Source organism: Drosophila albomicans, chromosome 2L, assembly GCF_009650485.2.
Source record: "Drosophila albomicans strain 15112-1751.03 chromosome 2L, ASM965048v2, whole genome shotgun sequence".
In the NCBI taxonomy this organism is placed as follows: domain Eukaryota; kingdom Metazoa; phylum Arthropoda; class Insecta; order Diptera; family Drosophilidae; genus Drosophila; species Drosophila albomicans.
The window spans coordinates 11,349,418-11,372,166 of record NC_047628.2 but is presented as its reverse complement, the minus strand read 5'-3'; the positions used below and the strand labels follow the sequence as shown (position 1 = coordinate 11,372,166).

The following is a 22,749-nucleotide window of genomic DNA, read 5'->3' as shown; positions in this document are numbered from 1 at the left end:
GATTTATGCGAGTGTCCCGATAAAGTTACCAAACTTCTTGGCACACTATAACTTATAAGGCCACTCTCACCTCTTTTCCTAGTGCTTCATAGTAACAGACGACTCTCCCTCTCCCTATCCCTCTCCCTCTCCCTGTATGTTCACTGAACAGACACATACACGTATTTTTTGATGGCTGCAAACTTGAATCCACATAAATATTGTCTCCAACTTTAAGGGAATTCCCTCTCCCGATTATGAGTTGGCTGGAAGTACCAAAATAAGAAAAAGTTCTACTGACTTTTATAGGCACAAGTGTGGAAGCATCTAACAAGTAAACAGCGTTTAAAGTGGCTCCAAATGTTCTTTTAAAGACACACTTACTATTAGTTACAAAAAACTGTCAAAAGAAACTTTGGTAGCATTAATATTGCTGATTTTCCCAACAACTTTTAACACACACATTTATTTATTTGAAAGAATGTAATATTATTATAAGGAATGTAATATGTATGTAGAATTGAGTACTTGTATATCTACAGTTTCATTAGAGAACCAATTTATAGGTTTCTTTTAATGAATTAATAAGAAAGAAATCTACGTTCGAGTGTGATTGAAATACCTGTTACATACATTTCCTGCCGGCACAAAGTTATAATACCCTTCTACCCTATGGGTAGCGGGTATAAAAAATCAATTATACTCTTATTAACTTCATCAAGTTGTTTTTAAATTTGCTAACCAAATAGCGACTGAAAGAAATTGAAAACAATGTTGTTGTCGATGGGTCTTCAAGAAAAAACTGCTTGGAGCAAACAGAACAGAACCTATTGAACAGAAAAAATTACAGTTGATCATCCGACATTGAAATGTCTTCTCATCCGACATTGAAATTTCTTCTGCCGAAAGAGAATCTAGGGCAGAGACTCTAGGTTATCATTACTTGACCTCTCTCGTTCAGATCTATTGAGCGGAATCCACATCCGCTTCAGACATTCAATGACTTTAACGAAATAACGAAATTCAGTTCCAAATTGATTTTGTTTGCGAGCAGTCGAAACATTTAAAATGCGCAGAATAACATTTAACGGAGTTTTGTTTTTGATGGTCCTTCAAATATTCTTGGTGGCTACAACAACTGGAGATGAAGTGAGATCAAACATATAATACAAAGAAGAATAAACAGTGATTAAAGTGTATACGTTTTCTTCCTAACAGACGTATGAATCAGACCAAAAAAATGCGAAACCGTTGCTCGATATTATTAGACAGGTTAGAAATGAGTTAGAACAAAGTGAAACTAAGGAAAAACAGATAAGTGAATTAAATTCTGATCTTATGGAAAAATATCATGAAATTGTAAGAATTCATGAAACATTCATGAAGGAGGCAGATCTATTAAATGAGTATAAAAACAAAGTAATCAAAGGGGAAAACGATTTGCAATTGTGTCAAAATAAAGTTGATAAATCTGAATCTGAAATTAATTCACAACAAAATATTATTCTTAAATTAAAAGAACAACTATCAGATAAATCCACCAACTTAGAAAATTGTCAAGTTCAATTAAAATCTCTTAATTCTAGATTAATTGAAAAAGATGAAAATATAAAGATATTTAGTGAGAATATTAAAAATAACACAGAACATCGGAATACACTTGAGTTGGAATTAGAGAAGAGTAAATCTATATTAATAAAGTATGAAAATGATATTCAGTTATGTCGTTCAGAAATCAACAAATTAAATAGGACATCAGAGAACATTAAAGATGAACAGAAAAATATTCAATTGAAATTAACAGAAAATGAAACTAAGCTAATTCAATCTGAACTTGATACATTAATTCCCACAACATGTCTCCCTTTCGGAGATTATTCAGGAGTTAATCAACTCAATGTCTCTGGCATAGGTTTATTCGATGTTTTGTGCGATAGTCAGTTAGCTGGACCTGGATGGATTGTAATACAACAACGAGTTGGGGGAAATGAGAACTTCAATACGGATTGGGCAACGTTTCGCAAAGGTTTCGGTTCTTTTGAAAGTGATTTCTTTCTTGGCTTGGAGAAAATACATCGTGTCACGAGCTTGCAGCGTTTCGAACTTTACATACATTTGGTTGCTCAGAATGGAAGTGCTTTCAACGTTCGTTATGACGACTTCAAAATATCTGATGCAGATAATGGATATGCACTGAGTTTGGGTAAATTCAATGGAACTATTTTTGATGGCATGAGATTCTTTGAAAACATGAAATTCACAACATACGATTACGATAACGACAACGATGATGATGATGATAATTGCGCATTCTGGGGTGAAAGTGGCTGGTGGTACAATTCTTGTTTTTTTTGGTAAATAATGCAATTTTTATTTTCGAAGGAATATACATAAGTCTAGATTTTTTTTTGTTTCTTATGCAGTAGTTTAAATGCACCATATGAGAGTGGTCTATGTTGGTGGGAGGATTTGTACATTTTACTTAAAGAAGTTAAGATGCTAATTCGCCCCAAAGATGCGATGAAGAAGTGATAAACTGAAAAGCTGAAATTCCCATACTTAACTCAATTATGTAATCATTTATATATAATTGGTGCATTAAAAAATAAAACGATCGACTATTTAATGCAGCGATTTATTTTTTGAATGGTAATATTTCAGTTTTTATTGCATTTATTGTATGTTTTAATGTAGCAAATTTTAAGTCTCTAGGCGCTTTCAATAGAGGTGCAAATACTTAAAAGTCAGTAAACTTATGATTATCCTTCAAATATCCTTTCAGTCGAACCTAGAATATTAACGTGATTTAAGAAATGATCTTCACATATTCGTTTCTTATATAAACATAAATGATGCAGTTTTGTTACTAATAATACATAAAAAATTTTGGTTTTTGCAACATCAGTTGATGGAAAGGTAATAATAATTGCACAAAGCAGTGTATTATAGTGGCTGCTATAAGTATATTTTTATTTTCCTCTTATTAGACAGACGAATTCGACCAACAAATGAAAGAACAGTGCCGGATTACAGTCGAGTGTGCTCGACTGTGAGATACCCGCTACCCATTTTGAATAAAACCAAAATATTGCGGTATTATTATCAAAATATACCGAACATACTACAATGCACTATGGGGCATTTTCCATTTTAGGTGGCATTTAATATTACGAGTAAACCATAAGAGATTTTTTACTGCAGTTGTTGGTATTATGTTTCTATATTCCCAAGGAATGTGTCATAGAAATGTAGGCGTGGCAACACCTCTACCGCCCACAAAAATCTGAAAAAATTGAATATTACAGACAGCTGTGGAGTTAGTAATTTTAGAGAAAAAGACCCCATTCTTGGTAGACGTAATATATATCCAAGCCCGGATGTGCATTGCAAATTTTGCGATCGGATCAAAAACATGGAAGTTATTCACAAAACATTGCTTCAGACGGCCCTTCTCTCTATTTCGTACAGAGCACAAATCGGTGTTGGAAAACGTGAGGTTCTCTGAAAAAAATGGGAATTGCGCCAATTGTGCGGAAAAATGCAGAAAAAGACATCTATTGATGGATTAAGAATTGATAACACTACAACATACAGTTGAAGTTATTGCTAACTTATGATAACTACATTTTCAAAATCCTTTCCAAAGTTGAAAATTGTTCTTCAAAATCCAGCTTTAAAAGCTTTTACAAAATTACAAAATATTAGTGTAAACACACACAATTTGATTAAATATTTTCATTTAACATATAGTACAAACATCCGAAATTATTATCCATGACTTCTTTTTTTTATTAATAGCTTTCAACATAAATAAATGAATAACAAAGTTCACTGAAAAAATATGTAAACTTAGCGCGCGTGCTTTCGGATGCAACAGCTGACTCTACAGCTGTTATGCTCAGAAGAGCCACGGTTGCCATTTTGGTACAAATGTACCAAAACTGGTACATTTTTTATGCGTTGGTACATTGGATCACTTTTTTTCATATTGGTACATTTTCAATATGCCTAGTCTAGTATGGCTCTGTTCCACCAGATATAAATTTTGTATCAGTTAGAAATTTTACCATGACTAGCACTGAAAAAAAAATGTATGTAGAAAATATGTATCCGCCAATGTAAGGTCTATCACTACGTAAACAGTTATATATTGTGAATCACAATTTGTGATTCAGCCAAATTTCTAAGTGAAGAAGAACTTGCCTTCTAACTTGCTTTCTAATGAAAATCTTTGAAAATTTATACAATGGTGATCCTAATGCTATAATATCCCAATGGAACCAACTCCGACTTTCTTTAAATCAGGGGAAAAAAAGATATTCGTAAATTTTGGAGAGACATTGAAAGTAAAAAAACGGTGTTGACGAACCGCTATTCAGGAGCTTAATAGAATTCATAAACAACTTGATTTCGTTGCCACACAACTCTGGTGCTGCAGAGCGAAAGTTTTTAGAAATTTCGATAATGAAAACTAAATTACCAAATAAATTACAATTTAAGACACTAAATAACATAATGTATTGCAAGGAATTGATTGATTGTAAAGACCTTCACTATGTTTGGTCTACAAAAGACTGTTCATTTTTAACAATTAACTAAGATATTTTAAAATTTGATTTATTATTATTCAAGTGAAAGTTCTCTTTTTGTTTTTTTTTTATGTTTGAAAAGTATAATTGATTAAATGAAATTTCTGTTTTTGTTTTTTTTTTATATAGTAAATACTATACTAAAGAAATGAAATATGAAATAATAAAAGATAATTTAAAAAAAACGTCAACAAAATATAGTATTAAAAAATACCGAAAAATGTGGTACATTTTTGCTAAAATTGGTGCATTTTCTCAAAATTTTTATACACAAAATTTTTTTGAAATGGCAACCGTGCCCATAACAGTTTGATGTTCTATTAATGCATTGACATTAACATTTATCTAATTGGAACACTTTTCAAAAACGTCTAAGTGCCAGCTAAAATGGAAAATGCCCCATAGTGCAATGGCAGTACAATGGTACCAAATGGTATTTTTGGTATATCAAGATAATACCACATTCAAAATATACCATAGGCGGCACAATATACCAGATTATCAGCCAAAGCAACTAAGAGCCTTAATAAGTAGGCGTTTTTGCCCATACAAAAGTATTTCTTTAATCACTTCGACAATTTTTATCTGATCGCAACCAAATTTTTAGGAATCATAATTACTATTGTTATTATTATAATTATTTCACAGATGTTACAACATAATTATATTGAGCTGCTCCTGTCTTTATTTTAACTACAAATTATACAATTTTTCAATCAGAAATCTGTTGTGCAAAGTTCATTCTAGCTTTTTGATTTCAATCATGTGTAAAATATTTACATTTTTTATGTAAGGTGTTCTAAAAATGAAATATTTGAAACAAACTGTTTGCTAAAAACCTAACGTGACGTATTTAATACATGGAAGGTGCTATAGGATTTTTTCTTCTTATTAGACAGATGAAATACAAAGTGTGTATTGATATACCCGCTACCCATTTTGAATTAGAAAAATATGAGCTTACTTTTGCAGAACAAAAATAATTTTCAGAGCAAATAAGATAGTAAAGCCGTTTTTGCCCATACAAAAGCATTTCAAATATTTTTATACCCGCTACCTATAGGATGTACTTTGTGCGTGCAGGAAATGTATTGTAGAAGGAGGCATCTCCGCTTGATCAGCGTATCTAAGTGTGTCTTTTGTATACACCTAGATCCTCCTATAAGAGATGAGCTCTAATTTTTTTTGACAGCATTTGTTACGAATTTTGGTATATACAATAATAGCTATAGTAGTTATAATTCCTGAAAAGTTCGATCAGATAAAAATTGTTCTACTGCTAGGGTGCTTTGGTCGACAATCTGGCACATTGTGCCGTCTATGGTATATTTTGAATGCGGTGTTATATCGATATTATACTAATTTGTATATTTTTAGTAAGTATATTTGGTATATTTTGAGAATTACCGCAAAATTTATTGCTTTTATTTTGTGGCGGGTATCTCACAGTCGAGTACACACGACTTGCTTTCTTACTTGTATCAAGTTGTTTTTGATATTTTTGTCCTCCATGGTAACTTGCCCTAAGATAAGCTCTTTTATGCAGTGCAAAGACATATTAAATTCACATTTTGTGGGGGTGCAGGATGCTTGGCATTAATTCATCATTGGGCAACACCTGGTAAGGTTATAAATCACGCATACGCCACATAGTGCCAGCCACAGAATTTATTCGAGTATGTACTTCATATTATATAGGGATAGAAATATTTGTTTCACACACTCACGCAGTTTGGCAAATCGCCAAACCTGAAAACCGCACGCAGTTTTTGATTTAATTATTTCATTCACTCCGACTCTCTCTCTCCCTCTCTCTCTCTCTCTCAGTTTGTGTTTTTCGCTCTCGCTAAGTGGTCGGCAGACACTTGAAGATACCAAGTTGCACATCAAGTTGCAGGTGCATTTTGTGGTTCCCCAAAAAGTTGCGGACTCGAAACTTTGCCCTGAATTTGTCATCATCGTCGTCATCGTTGTTGTTGTTGTTGTTGTCGTCGCTTCCCTTGTATTATTTTCCAGTTGCCAAGGCTGTCGACAGCTTTTAAGGTGGCAATTCGCAATTCGCAATTCGCAATTCACAATGAAATCCCGTTGATGACTGCACAAACATTTGTCATACAATGTTGGATACTCGAGCGAGTTCAAGTGGCTTGGCTGCAATGACAAATTCAACAGGAAAATTGCTTCGTTTATTTACAGCTGATAAACTTTTTACTTTGCTATTAATGTTATGCGATATGGTTAACTCGTTGTTGTCATAATTCCCTATCGTACACAAGAATTTTATTTTGCAGCTAAATGTCAAGCAATTTAATTTGATACTAAAACATTTTCTGTTTCAAGGATATCACAATTACTTTAAAAATAACAAAATAATCAGAGATGAAAAAATCTTTTAATGCTTTTGGGTTTTAAGTGTGTCAAAAACCGTAAATTAAAAGTATATAAGTTTAATGTAGTCAAAACTTAGAGCTTATTTACAGTTGATAAAGATTTTACTTGACGGTTAAAGTTATGCGATATCGTCATCTCTTGTTTGTTTGTAACTCCTCATCGTATTTACTCTGTGGCTTTAATGTCAAGCTTCATTTTATATTAAAGCATTGTTTTAAGAATACCATGATTACTCTTTAAATCCCCTCCTAGGTTCTATTTACCTTTTAAAAGAATCAGAGATACAATCGGCGTCTAAAGTTTCTTAATGATTGAAACCCTTAAATTGAAACTACATAATTTTAATGAGGTCAACTCTTTATGCTTATTTACAGTTGATAAAGATTTTACTTGATGATTAATGTTATGTGAATCGTCATCTCTTTGTTGTAATATCATCGTAAACAAGACGTTTATTCTGTGGTTTTAATAAAGCATTGTTTTAAAGATATACAAGACGTTTATTTTGTAGCTAAATGTCAAGCAATGTAATTTGATTACTTAAAAAAAAAAACAAACAAAATAATCAGAGATACAACCTTGTTTTGCGTCTAAAGTTCCTTACTGATTGAAACCTGTAAATTGAAACTACATAATTTTAATGAAGTCAACTCTTTACAGTTGATTTACAGTTGATAAAGATTTTACTTGATGATTAATGTTATGTGATATCGTCATCTCTTTGTTGTAATAATTCCCCATCGTATACATGGCTTTTATTTTGTGGCTTTAATAAATCATTGTTTTAAAGATATACAAGACGTTTATTTTGTGGCCAAATGTCAATGTAATTTGATTACTTAAAAAAAAAAAACAAACAAAATAATCAGAGATTCAAAGATGTTTTTATCTCAATTAAAGAGCCTTAAAGATAGAAACCTGCAAAATAAAAACTTATTTACAGTTGATAAAGATATTACTTGGCGGTTAATGTTTGATATTATTCTTTCATTGTTGTAATATATCCCAATTTTACACGAGTCTTTTACTCTCAGGTGAATGGTTTCAAACATTATTTAAGGAATTGAATGCTAGTTTTTCATACTACTGTGGGCAAAAAATAGTAAGACTTTTTACTTTAAATTTCGCACAGAAATCCATTCATCGAAATACTTTATTTCTACGTTGGCAAGACTGTCAGTAACATCTATGCCAAATATCAAACGACGGCTCCGGGGAAACCGTTTTGAGTCAATTGAAGACATTAAACGAGAATCGCTACGCGCATAGAAGGCTATTCCGGAAATTGACTTTAACAACTATTTCGAGGATTGGAAAAAAAGTTGTCGAAAGTGTATTGTGGCCGGGGGGATTACTTTGAGGGGGACGAAATAGATTTGGCAGAATAAATAAAGAATTTTTATATTATGAACAAAGTCTTAGTATTTTTGCCCATAGTAGTAAGAGTCTAAAGAGTGTTAAAGAAGGAAACCGTAAATTAAAAATACCTAACTGAAAAGTCAACTCCTTAAGCTTATTTAAAGTTGATAAAGATATTTCTTGATGTTATTTGATATCGTTTTATCTTGACTGCAAATGTCAAGCAATGGAATTTTATATAAAAATATTATGATTATTTTTTTAAAAATGATCAGAGAAACAAACATGTTTTAAGGATTGCAATCTAAAGTGCCTTCAAGATATAAAACTGTAAATTGAAACTACATTATTTTAATGTAGTCAACTTTTTCATTTGATAAGCATTTTACTTTGCGGTTAATGTTATGGCGCAATTTAAAGCAACGATGGTTAAAACAAAATAATTAGATATATAAACATGTTATTAAATTTCTGAGTAAATTAAAACTACATATTTTGAATGCAGTTTACTCTTTGACCTTATTTAAAGCTGATAATTATCTTAATTGGCGGTAAATATTATGTGATATTATATTATAATTCATTCTGTGTACACTTAAATATTATTTAAGTAGTTGGATACACGTTTTTAATAAGCTGTATAGTTAGAGCTACAAATACATCTGCAAGTTTCTAAAATGAATTATAAAAACATTATGTTAAAACTACGTAATTTTAATATATTAATCTCTTTGAGATTATTTACAGTTGATAAAAAACGCACTTCATATTGTTCACTGATGGTTGTGTGGTAATAATTCTCTATCTTATAGAATTCTAAGTCTAAGCTAAGACATTGTTTTGAATAATAGGATGATAGTTTGTTTGTATAACTTTCTGCTTTTAAAATGCCATAGATCGAAATACTTTACAGTAAATAAATCTTCAAATGTATTTTTAAGTGATGAAATGATTTAGCTTAGCTTTTAATGTTATGGGGTTAAAGTTAGAACGAAAATATATTCGAAAGCTATATACTAAGTAAATTAATAGAGTAGCATTGTGTAAAGCTTGGGACTATAAAATTAAATGGTTATTGAAGTTTATTTGCTAGCTTTTTATACTAGCTCCGATTAGATTGAAACTACATAATATAAATGTAAGCAACGCTGTGAGAATAAAGTCATATATATAATATATTTAACATTCTTGAGCATTCTATACTCATAGAAAATGAGCACGTTTCTTGTTAGTCGCTTGGCTGGACACAAGTTGCCGTCATATTTTTTAGCTGAACTAGCATTTGGCTAACAATACATTAAACGTCCTTCTCATAAATTTTCCCTCAGTCAGCCATCAACCGTCAACTGTCAACATCATCGTTAAATTTCTTGCATTCCTAACTGACAAGCTAACAAGCGGAATTTGTTGTTGAGTCGTATAACATTTTAGTTGGTTAATGGCAATTATTTCCATTGCTTTGAGCTATGTTAAATATTTATACAGAAATGCAAGTGAGAAGACCCTCAATTTGCTGTTGAATTATCATTTTCAAGTGCTGGGCAATTTTCGACACTTTCGCTTTGCACGTGCTAGTTAATAACAAAAACACTTTTCAATTTTTGTTGTCGGGCCAGAAGCGTCTGAACACTCAGACGAGTTTATAAATTTACCCAGTGTCGAGGGTTGATCGATGTGGTCTTTTAATTTGCATGTCATCTGTTATTTAATAGAATAAATGCAGTGTAAAAATTAAAATACAGTGAAAACTGATTTCAGCAGGTATTCATCTTTGAAGATCAACTTAAAGGAGGACAAATTCCTCTGTAAAGAATATCGAAGTGTTTGCTTAAAAGAATGTCCTTCTAATGGGGATTTTTCCTATGTCATTTGTGCTAACTGTCCGACTGGCTGGAGTCCCGCTAATGGGGGGACTCATCATCAACCGGTAACAGGTAGAAGCAGCAATATTAACCCAATAAAATGTACACTATTTGATAGTGCAACAAGGTTGGGTCATTAACATAATTTTCATCTCTTACTAACCTCGATTGATTTAAATAATAAATCGTCTCTACCTGATAAACACATTAAATGCGAATGGGGATTTTCGCTAAGCCATTTGTGCTAACTGTCCGACTAACGGGGGGTGTCCTAATGGGGGTGCCATTTGTACTAACTGTTATACTGACTGACTGATTCATTCATTTATTTAATGATTGAACTATTAATTTTTAGCAGCCAAAAAAACAAAACAAAATATTAACCCACTAAAATTTGCAATAAAGCTGGTCATTATCAGATGGAATGGAAGATGAATATAATCTTTCACTAATCCCGATTGATTCAAAAACTCTGTTTTAACTAATAAAATCATTAAATGCTGATAATTTCTCTAAAATTATTTAAATGTTATCTTATCCATAAAATTTGCTTAATAGGCACCCAATTTTGATTCTTCTTGTTTCAAACTTAATTCCAATTGATAAAAGCATTAAATGATCAGAAACAGAATATTTTATTTTGTAAGTTATAATTTGAATCATAAAATCATTTAAATCATACCTTATCCACATTATTCCCTCAATCGAAATCACTTGTTGTGAGCGACCAATATATTTGAATAGAAGAGTTCCAAATTTCTCAACTTTTTTTTTTTTTCTGTTCTAAATATTGACGCACCCTAACTTAGTCATCTCACTATCTGCACTTTGCTTATCACTGTCTTCGCAAAGCTCTTGCAAAAGCTCGGCTTACCATTCGGGGCAGTGGCGTACAGTCGAAAGCTTAGCAGTAGAGAAAAGCAATTAGACAAAGTAGACGTATTTATTGTCTCTCGGCAACCGAATTTTTATAACTTCACGTGATTCTGCAATTTTATAATCTGGCAGAGAAAACCAGATCACCACCATAATAGTGAGAATATATGCGAGGATAGACGCATATATATGTATATGTATATAAATGAATAGTGCAGTGATAAATTCGAAAACTAATACAGGTATGAAGAGGAAATAATTGTGAGTCCAGTGATAACCAATATCTCTTCATTATACAAGTTCGGCTCAAGCGGATGGTAGCCTCTCTCTAGTAGTTCATTCAACCTCTATAACAACTATAGAGCGCTGTGTGACCCTAGTGAACCCTAGTATCAATAATCCATTGGGTGCACGAATTTGGTTGGAGGTCACAGCGAGGTTGGCTGCTCATCGGAGCACCAAAGAATCTGATTCTGATGGTCCACCACATACACACAAAGATCACGGCCTGATTATTAATGGATCGTATGTGCCTGAAGACCAGGCATACACTGGATGAGTAGCTCGTTGTACAACAACAGTACAACAATCCACAATGCAACAACAATAAATTCTTTTTTTTATATAGTATCAATCATTCCATAATTGCTTGCTATGATTTGCTGAGAAGCGACACGAATTTCATCGTCTGTATCTTCTTGTTATTTTGTACTAAATTAGTAAACATAAAAGCAATAATTATAATAGAAAATTGTTGAGGCATACTCGTGGATACATCAAATTGAAATAATTCTAATTTTTGGTACATTTATATTAATCATCTGTATATTTTTTCATATAGCACATTATCATCGTAATTTATTCGGCACTTATCTTTGTCATGGTACCACGACCGTAAGAAAACGACATCTGAGTAAGTTACTTTAAAAAAGTACAAGTTACAAATGGTATATTTTATGATACAAATGTGCCAATGGGTTAAATGAATGTGTCCTAAGTACGCCTCAATCTTGCAGTCTTTTTGTAAATATTCTTAATCATATCATATCATGTATGTAACAATCGGAGTATCAAGAATTCACTTATATTGTTAATTTTTCTTAATATGGTCTGTCGAGTCAACGAAGGGAAGATGTCGAATATATAAAAAAATGAAATATGAACTAAATTAGGGGTAACTTATAAAAAAAAAATCGACAGTTACCATGGTCGGGAGGGTAAAGATGAGGAACTTAACATCTAGATTCCTCTCCTAGGTAATTTCTTAGAAGGAAACTTCACTGAAGCGTGTGTCGGCGCGATATCTCTTTTAATTCTTCATTTTATTTTCTATTTTCACGGACAATCAGTGCCTTTTAAACTCTGATAAGGTTTTGGTACACTACAAACTTCAGTTCATCGTTCTTCAAACGGAAATGTATTTGTGTCCAATCATAAGCTTAAGCTCTCTTTGAGATGGAAGACAAGTTAATCGATAAACGAGTTCATAAAATTTAATTTTCGTGTCAAATAGACTTCTAAAGTTACCCTCGCAAGTGTGTGTGTGTGAGTGTGTGTGAGTGAGTGTTGCATACATGAATTCTGCTCTATGCCTCTTTCACTATGCTTGACTCGCTGGCTGACAGAACCCGGTTGACGGTTGACAATTTGTTTTCTTTTTCGGACAACCAACAACAAGAGCAACACGAAGATGAAGAAGAAGGGAGGGAAGGACAACAAACAGCAACAGGATGCCAACAACAATCAAAAAAGAAAATCACTTGACTTTTCGTAGTTGTCCTTGTCGCTTGCAGAGAGCATTTGCTTTGTGCGTGGGACGAGCCTGCTGTTGTTGTTGTTGTTGTGCTAGCGAGGGGAACGAGTGTAAAAAACTTGAACGTCAGCTCAGCTCACACACACACACACGCATACTCACCACACATTCATATACGCGAAACACTCAAGCGGCTTACTGTATTATGTGTGTGTGCGAGGGAGAAAAAAACCAAACACCCCGAAGCGAAAAGGGAGAGGGGGATAAGGGAAAGTTGGAAGGGAATTTGGAACAGCCGCTTGTAACCGCCAAAAACATTTTGCTAACGATTTATGTCCGTTGCATGCTCTCTATTTGGTGCCATGTATGAGATAAATTTCTGCTACTTTTTCAGTTGCATTTGCAGTTCTCTGTCTGTCTCTCTCTCTGTCTCTTTCTCTGTCTCTGAGTCTGTCTTGAACAGCTAACCACGGCATGAGCACACCCTCCCAACTCTGGGTTACAGCAGCATCAATTATTTGACCGACAATTGCTGCAAGCAATTAGTTTAGATTTCAAGCGCTCAAATTGGGAGTGGGAAAGTTTCATTTGCAAAGCTGGCAGTAAATAGAATTGTAAAAGACGATAAGCATAAAATGGAATCGGGGGAAATTTCAACTGAAAATCCATTTGCACTAAGTAGTATTTATCTAGGAATAGATGAAATTTCTATCGCTCAAATTTCCTATCTAATTAGATAGAAGAAGATTGATGTGTAATCAAGTAAACAGAATTTTATAAGTCGATAATTATAATAAGTGAGAAAGTCAAGTGTTCTCGATTGTGAAATACCCGCAAATCATTCTGAAAACCAAAACAGTGTGGTATTATTCTTAAAATATACCACATTTGATATTGAAATATACCGAAGGATATTGTTGATATATCGAAATAGTACTACATTATAAATATACCATAGAGTGCAAAATATACCAGATTGTCAGACGAAAGAAATTAAATCTCGCTTGCAATATGCGTTGTTTTGCAATACAAATGTATTTCTTTAATAACTTCGAAAACTTTTATCCCATCGAAGCCATATTTATAGAAATTATATTTATAATAACCTAATACCCTTTTTTAATGATCTTAATGTTGCAATAAGTATAGTTCTTGGGATAATGAGATATACGGATAATTTCCTTCTTTCAATTCACTTCGATCCTTCAATATTTGAGACTACTTCTGTGGATATTGAAGAAACGGTTCCTTATTATAAATTGTATATGTATAATTCTTTTTACAATGAAATGAAAAGATTCTGAATGTCGATATAATCAATTATGATAATATTCAATTCAAATTCATTGCACAAAGTTGTGTTCACTTATGAATTGAATAAATTTAAATAATTGGAAACAATTTGTTTTATATAAAGAGCGAATTGTATGCAAGGAATGTGAACAATGTTGTAAAAGTGAATATACAAATTTTTGATAATTTAAATGAAAATTTAATTGCTCAAATTGTATTCACTTATAATTTGAATAAATTAAATATTTGCAGAGTATTGTATCATAGAATGAATGAATATTTAAAAAATGAAATTGAGAGTAAAGTTAAATTGAAGATAAACGTTTACTTTAATTTTGGAAGTTGAATTTTGCAAAAAAGTAGAGCAAGAATAGAGATGTGGAGGATAATTTTAATATGGAAATTTAAAACTGAAGGTTAAAGGGTAACGTTGAGCCATGCATTCCGTATTCTAAACTTTAGCTTGTTCGCTTATGTTCGCTGGAATCACGCTTAGTTTAGCAGACATCAAAGTGTCCTGCCGAAAATCCAATGATTTGCACATTTAACTGGCCAAAAGGAAGGTGGTAACTGGTAACTGGTAGCTGGTAGCTGGCTGCCTGGATTGTTAGCCAGCAAGGAGTGAACTGGTTGTAAAAGTTTTAATTAAACCAACTTTAAGCTTTTAGTGCCGAGGGCTCGTCGTTGTCAACATGTGAGCACACAGCAGGCAGGACACATGTTGTAAGGACAGCAGGCGAGAAGAGTTCCTTCTCTCTCTCTCTGTCTCACTTCCATTGCAGAGATTCCCTGGCCAATACATTAAATCTGGCTTTTTACAACACTTTTTAGCCATTAACACTTCGCACCCAAGGAATGAAACGATGGCTTTAAAAAATATATTAGAAGAGAGAACACAGAACACAGAACACAGAACACAGCTGCTCAACTCAACCATTTTCTGGGTTTAAAGCCCCAAATCCTTTTACGGCCTGACAGCTGGTTGTTTCGGTCGTTTTTGGAGTAACCGCTGTCAGTTGACCAACGAAGCGACAAAAAATGATGTATCGCTGACTAAGGGGAATGGAACATGGAGCAAACATGGTCAGAAGCCAGCAACCGACTGAGCGACCGCTTTGTCCCTTTTTCCTATTTGTTAAGTTACACCTACAAAATGTTGGGCAGCGAAAAACTACGAGAACGGAACGAGAGAAGGGCCGAACTCCCGTTTGGTTGGGGAGTGCATCATTGTCCACGCCCCCACGTTGTTGAGTGGGATGTAGAGTGGAAACTCATATCATTGGCGTTGATTATGGCCGAAGCGTGGCTTTGTCAACCTTATGGGAATCAACTGCTGCCTGCGGTTTTCAGTTGTCCCCTCTCGTCTCGTCCTTTTTTGTGTCCGAGCTGTCACTAGACCCTTATCCCGGCACAGGACTCTTTGCGGTTGTTTTTATTGTTTGCTATATCAAATTGAATCATTTTGTAGCATGCGATAACTGCGAGAGGTTTGTGTCTAAGCTAAACATAACAGCGACTGTTACTGTTACTGTTACTATTAACAGCAGCTGTTGATGTTGCTGTTAACAGCAAATGTTAGACAAGCTTTGTCGTTTATTTCAAATATATTCGAATATATTTTTGTACACATTTAATTTATGCCGCGTAGTTGAACAATGGGCTGCCATAAATTAATGTTCGTCGAGCACGCCAACCCCTGAAAATGATTTGACACGCTGCTGTTATTTACGACATCAAGACTAAAACGCCTGGCGACTAAATAAACAAAGATGAGGTTTCATAAATTACCGTGTGTGAAAGCCGGCCACAGCTTAAAGGTGGCAGAAAGGGAGAGAAATTGAGTGCAAAAAAGAGAGCGAGGGAGTGTTTTTTTTTTTTTTTTTTTTGTGGGAGAACTGCGTGCTTGGCTCAGCTGTTTTTTGGCTAACATTTTTATGTTGTTGTTGTTGCTATTGGTTTTCTGCATTTGACAGTTGCGACGGGCGCGCCCTTTTATTTTTGGCTGCATTCCAGTTTTCCTTTTTTTTCCGGAGGTAAACAAATGATTTGTGGGCAAATGCTAACAGCAGCTAGTTGAAACCAGTTTTTATAGCAGCCTCCTAGGCGGCGCTGTTAAAACAGACACACGCTCTCGCTCTCGTTCGCACTCTCGCACTGTGGCGCTCTCTATTGATTTGTTATTAATGCTGTGCGCATGCGTTGAAGCTGAACGCTGCAAAACTTGAGACACCGGCCATTAAAACGAATACAGGGTGATTCAACCACCAGACACAAGTTGACTGCAGTACAGCTGCTGCTTTGCAAGAGAGCGAGTGTGAGAGCGTGAAAGTGAGTGTGAGTGTGCGGAAGCGAAAGCGAGAGAGCGAGAGCGCGACTCTTTGCAGATTTTTATGGCATCTCTTGACTTTAACATTTTTTCAACACTCTCTCTCAATGTTTCTCTCTGTTGGCCATTGCAGGGGTGGCATGTGGATAAATTTTGGCCGACATGGATCCCAGTGCTCTACAAAACATGGATCGGGACGCATTAAAGAAGCAAATCGAGAATATGAAATATCAGGCCTCCATGGAGCGCTGGCCGTTATCTAAAAGCATTGCTGAGTGAGTAAAAAACAAAACGACAAATACAAAACATAAATAATAATATTTAATAATACGACAGTGTTTTCGATTTAAAATAAATTTATAAATAAATTTGCGTGAGTGGCAACTCAAAAGTGTTGTTGTGTGGCTGTGTGTGTGTGTGTGTGTTTGGCAATTCGTGGTGTTTGTCTAGACGCGCCTCGTGGCGTGGTCCAAAGTTGACACAGTGCTGGCCTAAAATATTCATACACTTCTTGTTCTTCTTCTTCTTTCTTGGGGCCCGACGAGACAAACACCTGAGCGCGCCCTGAGTGCTCAACCGGGCGTTCTGTTTGTACTTGCAAAATATTTACATAAATATAAAGTTGTTGTTTTTGTTGCTGTCGTTGTTGCTGTTGCGGTGGTTGTCGTCGCGGTGGTTGCTGCTGCTTCAGACCCCGCTATAAACTAGTATGTTGGCCTTTCAGTCTGTACCCAGTTAATGTTTTTCGCTTCCCCCCCTGTGTGCAGGGGTTGAGGGGCTTACAGGGGAGTGTGTAGACAACGACTAGACAAAAGTTATATACATGTGTTTCTCTCTCTGTTTTGATGTGCCTGTATGTGTGTGTGTGTGTGTGAAAGTTGAGCATCCCCCCGACAAAATGTTTCACATAAATTCGCCGAGTGAATTTGCAAAGTTATGTTTGCCCAGAAATATGTTGATGCAAGTATTCGTGCCACAGCAATTGATACCTATTACAACTTTTTGCCCACGCTCAAAGCGGTTTTATTGTCCAATTTTGTGCCTATTACAACTTTCTTTGTCAGACTTTTGTCTTTTGGCATTTAGCTGCAGGCTTTTGAGATACTTTCTGCCTTTATGTCTACAAGCTCGCATGTGTGCAGCTCATCAAATTAGAATGGCTTTTTAAGTACTCTTCATTTTAACTTTAAACAAAGTCTTTCTTTTAAATAGCATCAAATTAATGCACACAAAGAAGCTTTTTCATTTGCTGGTAGAAACTAAAACTCCTTGCTTCCTATTAGCTTATTCTGTGTTGAGATATATATAACTATAAGAATGAAATGCAAATAGTTAAGTACACAGAAAAACAAACACGTTCTAAAATCAAGTATTAGATCTTAAATCGAGGTTATATGATGTTAACAATTGAGCTCAAAAGGTAAATTCTTAAATCAAGATCAAAATAATACAAAAATTCCATATAGCCCATTCTTTATTCAAGATTATATTCTTGTTTCTAGATTGAGAAAATGTTCCTATTGAACTAAGGCAAAATGTAAATTGTTTAAAGTCAAGCAAATGATGATTATGTATTTTTTTTAATATATATTTAGCTGTATATACTTATACCCGATATTGTTCTTAGGTTAGTATAGAAATTGTTTCTAAAGAAAATAGTAAATTACAAGACTAAAGCTTATGTTCATAAAAATCTGCTACAAAAGTAATTTGTAAATAAAGAAGAAATTGTACTCACTTTTACTCAAGAGTTTATTGATGAACAATAAAATAAAGGGAATTATTATAGATATTAATATAATGTTTATTATTCTTTATGCGCATTTACCGCAAAATCGATATAATCACATTCATTAGTCTGACAGTCTGTTCATCTGATAAAAGCCCCATAAACTATAAACGTTAATGACAATAATCAAATACTTAGCACGAAATTTGCTTTGATTTTCGCCGCATCTTTTTTTATGCTTCGGAATGCATTAAAATCGAGCTATGAGTATATATACATATATTGATATGCTTTTCAGCATAGTTTATTTTGCAAATATCTTTGGGCATTTCTTTAACCTTGTGAATTTAAATTTATTTGAATTTTGAATTAGACAGAATTTGAATTTGAAGCAGAGATAAATAAAATTTAAATATTCTTTTATTTTTATGTTCAACTTCCGTTGAAAAATTTGAAGAAGGAAAACTTGCTTAAATCACGATTATATGATGTCAAAATTGAACAAGAAGGTGTATTATTAAATCAACAAAATTTTACAAAAATTTTAGAAATTCAAGATTATAATCTTAAGAGAGTTTCACGCTTTTTTCGACCTAAAATTCTTAGCTCTTTAAACTTTTTGCAAGCCACTTTTCAATTTACATTTTGTTCGCTTTGTGTGTAAAGTTCATATTCATAGTTAATGTTTCAAATATTTTTGGAATATTGTGAATATAGATTTTTTTCAAATTTTTTTTTTTATAGAAGAAGAGATTATGATAAATGATATTTAAATATTATTTTATTTTTATGTTGAACTTTCGTTCGACTGGAAAGTTTTTAATAATTGTAAATATGAATAAATATATTTTATTTATCTTTAGAGCTTCCAGCGAATTAGTTAATGCCTATTTTGTTTATTGATACTCAAAATGCGAAGCTCGCTTTTAGTGTTAATTTTATTGCATTTAGTGCCTTAATCAAATGATTTATACGCAGCTCTCTCTCTATCCTGGGATTGCATTCAAAGTTGTCTAATGTTGTTCACTATTTTTGTGAGCATATTTAAAACTGTAATTGTGGCATGAAAATGTGGCAAGGTTGCGCTCAACAATGGCCATGCCACACAATGTGAAACGTGGAGCTGGCGCTGTTGCACATAAATCACAATTAATGTGGCGTCTCTCTAATGGCCAACTTTTAATATTGTTGAACCAGAAAACAAACAGCGCTTTCCGCTGTTTTAGCCAACTGTGACTGCAGCCAATTTTTGAATAAACAAACGGAGTCGGAGTCAGAGTCGGAGTCAAAGTTGTCCGGGGTTGGCTAAAGCCGTAATCAGACCCGTAGCCATAAACGTATTCGGACCCGTGGCCATAGCTGAAGAGCCTGTGATTTAGTTAAACATTTAGTCGCTGGCTAATTATGAATAATTAATTGGTATACAGCAGCATGAATTTGTGTACTCGCTTCTCTCTCTCTCTCTATCTCTCTCTCTCTCTCTCTCTCTCTGTTTCGGTTGCTCTGGGGTCTCAATGAGGGCTTACATCACTCTGTGCTTGTGTGTATGTAATTTATTTAACCTATCCTCAACCATGTTGAGCTGGCTAATCCTTTTGCATTTTGTCTGCATATCGAATGCGCAGCCTAATTCAGCGGGGATTGAACCTTAGCTGCTGCATTACTGATTTACATTTTTAATTTATTTATTTATTAATCAGCGTGGCGCAAGGATTAACTTTAGAGAGATTACAACTTGTGCCTGCTTTTTTCTATACTGCTGTGCTTAGCATTTAAGAGTATTCGATTTGTTATACAAAGTGTTTAATACTTTAGTTTTTGCATTCGAATTCTACAAGACATCAGAGTACAAAGCAAAACATATTTAATAAAAAACTCTACTCTATTTTATTTCTATATCTTTGACTTTTTTCGTTTCATTCTTAAATATTAGCAATTAACATTTAGCCTGGAATTGAGCTCTTTGATCTTTATTGACATTTCTCTTTCTTATCGAGTAGTTGGTAATATTTACTTAATGAAATTTAATATTTGTTTTACATTTTAAATTCCTTCAGATATTTGAGTGCAAAGCAAAACATATTGAAAACTCTCCTCTTTATATATATTTATATTTAAATGATTTTGTTATTTGATTCTTAAATATCAGCAACTGATTTTAATCCTTCAAGTTAAGTTCTTTGGCTTTTATTTTTGTTTCCAATTCGATCCTTTTTTAATGCTTTAGCTTTTTGACTTGCATTTGAATTCCTTTAGATATATGAGTACAAAGCAAAATGCACAACAAATCTACTGTTCTACTCGCAATCAGCTAAAGTATCTTGTAGATATTTTCATTCTACTTAATTTCTCATTTTATTCATACATTTCTGTAACCAATTTTATTCTTTAAATTTTCTCTGGATATCTTATGCATTAGCTTTTGAATTATTTAATACATTCGATGTGTTGTTCTAATTCCTATACAGAAAAAAGTATCTTGAGGATTTTATTTTATATTTATTCGGTGTTCACATTTCGTTTATAAGACTCAGTGACCAAACTATTTGGTTTCTTTTTCTGCTCTCTTTTTATTTGATATTTAATGCATTTCTTTTCGACTAAAGTTGAAAGCAAAACAAATTTACTATATTACTCTTAAGCAGCAAATCTATTTTGTGAACACTTTATTTGTATTTAATTGATTTTCACATTTTATTCTTTAATGCCAGTTAGGAATTTTAAACCTTCAATTAAACACTTTGGCTTTAATTGGTATTTTCAATTGCAGCTGCAAACGTTGTCATTGCATTTTTGTCTCTTTTGTCAAACAATCGATGGCGATGACGATGGAATTCTTCAGTTTATTGTGTACAAAATGTCGACGCTATTTAAACACTCTCGTAGTGAAATCAATTGGAATTTAACTATCAAATAAACTCGACCAATAGCAAAACAAATAAGTAAACAACAAAAAAAGTATATATGTATAAAAGTATATAGTACATATATATTTTTAGCTTTGATTGCGGTAATCGAAGCCAAGTCAAACTCAAACTGAAACTCAAACGAACACTCAAACTACAAATTGAAATACAAATTGAATTGAAGTTCGAACAAACGTTGTGAATTATCCAATAACGTTCGAGTTTCGGGGATTTAAAGGGCATGACAAATGCAATTTTATAGAGCGATTACTGCTCGATTAACGATTGGCGATTTGTCCGAATTGTTTTTTGTTGTTTTTTTTTTATCGGATTGGAGTGGGACACTTAACGAGAGAGAGAGAGAGAGAGAGAGAGAGCATCAACTCAATTTCACAGTACATCAAAAATGTGTCACTCAATCAGCGGCAGCTGTAAAACGAAGCAAATTAGTCAAGCGTATAAAGTACACACACATACATACATAGAAATAGCAGTATGATACACACATACACATAGAAATAGCAGTATATAACACACACATAGAGAGCAACTTTACAAAATCAAAGTCAATTAAATTTTGAGAGGCGAATTCGAAGCACTTGATTGATGTACAAATTGCACTGACTGACCACCGTTATAGTGGGAGTAGGTCTCTCAACTGTGTGTGTGTGTGTGTGGGTGTGTGGGTGTGTGTGTGGCTGGCAGGCAGCTCGTTAAGTGCAGCAAACACCACACATTACGGCGATTTGGTTGCAACGAACGAACGAACCAACGAACCAACAACGTGATTGTCGAGCATGACGAAATGGAACCCAATTCTTTGGTCGCCTCGCTTTTGGTTTTTTCGGTTTGCGCAATCATGATTGATTGACACCCTCAGCAGGAGTGTGTGTGTGTGTGTGTATGAGTTGTTGCTGTAACCGCACACTCACACACTGTCATGTTGCGTGACAGGCTTTAAGCGGTTGCTCGACCATCGCGATGGTCATTTCACTGTTGCAGGCCACAAAATGTTGTTGCATACATTTTGGGGCGTCACAACTTTGGCCCCTGGCCGGGCATCTATTTCAGCTTAATGCTAAGTCCAAGTTTTGTGGCTTACTTTGTTTTCCCTGCAAGCAAGAAAGAGGGGGAAAGAGAGAGAGAGAGAGAGAGTGAGACAGAAGGATGGGCGGAGTAAAACTTTTGCTTGTTGCTGCAAAGTTTCGCACTGGACTCCAGGTGCTAAAAGTTTTACGTGCAAGCTCCTTATATAATGTTAATATGCCCACCGCAAAACTCTGCTTTCAACTCTGTGTCACTCTCTCTCTCTCTGTCTCTCGTTCTTCTCTTTACCTGTCTTTTTATTTTATGCTCTCCATATCGACTTCCGTCGGCATGTAAATCTGTTGTGCATTTTAATTTACCATCAACAAGTGCGAATTTATTTTTAGTGTCGCTCGCAGTGTCTTATAAATGAGCCAAGTTGTTCGATAATATTGAACGACTAAAACATACCCTACTCTCAAATTACAAATTAAATTGGAAATAAGAAAGAACATAAAAAGTATCATCAATAAGAATGATTACTTAAGTCAGCAATGATTTAATAGGATTGTTCATATTTCTGATGAGCAAAATTCCAATTCAAGTTTAAAGAGTTTGCTTAGTCAGTCATCAATCAATAGCAGTCAGTCAATCAGAGAG

At 33.9% G+C, this 22,749-nt stretch overlaps 1 protein-coding gene across 1 annotated transcript in view; it reads left to right on the top strand.

The window, feature by feature from the left end:
* LOC117565732 (guanine nucleotide-binding protein subunit gamma-e) overlaps positions 1-22,749 on the top strand; it is an 82,564-nt gene that overhangs the window by 23,213 nt on the left and 36,602 nt on the right. Inside the window, exon 3 of the mRNA XM_034244980.2 lies at positions 16,562-16,703. Coding sequence (XP_034100871.1) covers positions 16,591-16,703 — 113 coding nt within the window. The 5' untranslated portion in view covers positions 16,562-16,590. The remainder of the gene's footprint in view (positions 1-16,561; positions 16,704-22,749) is intronic.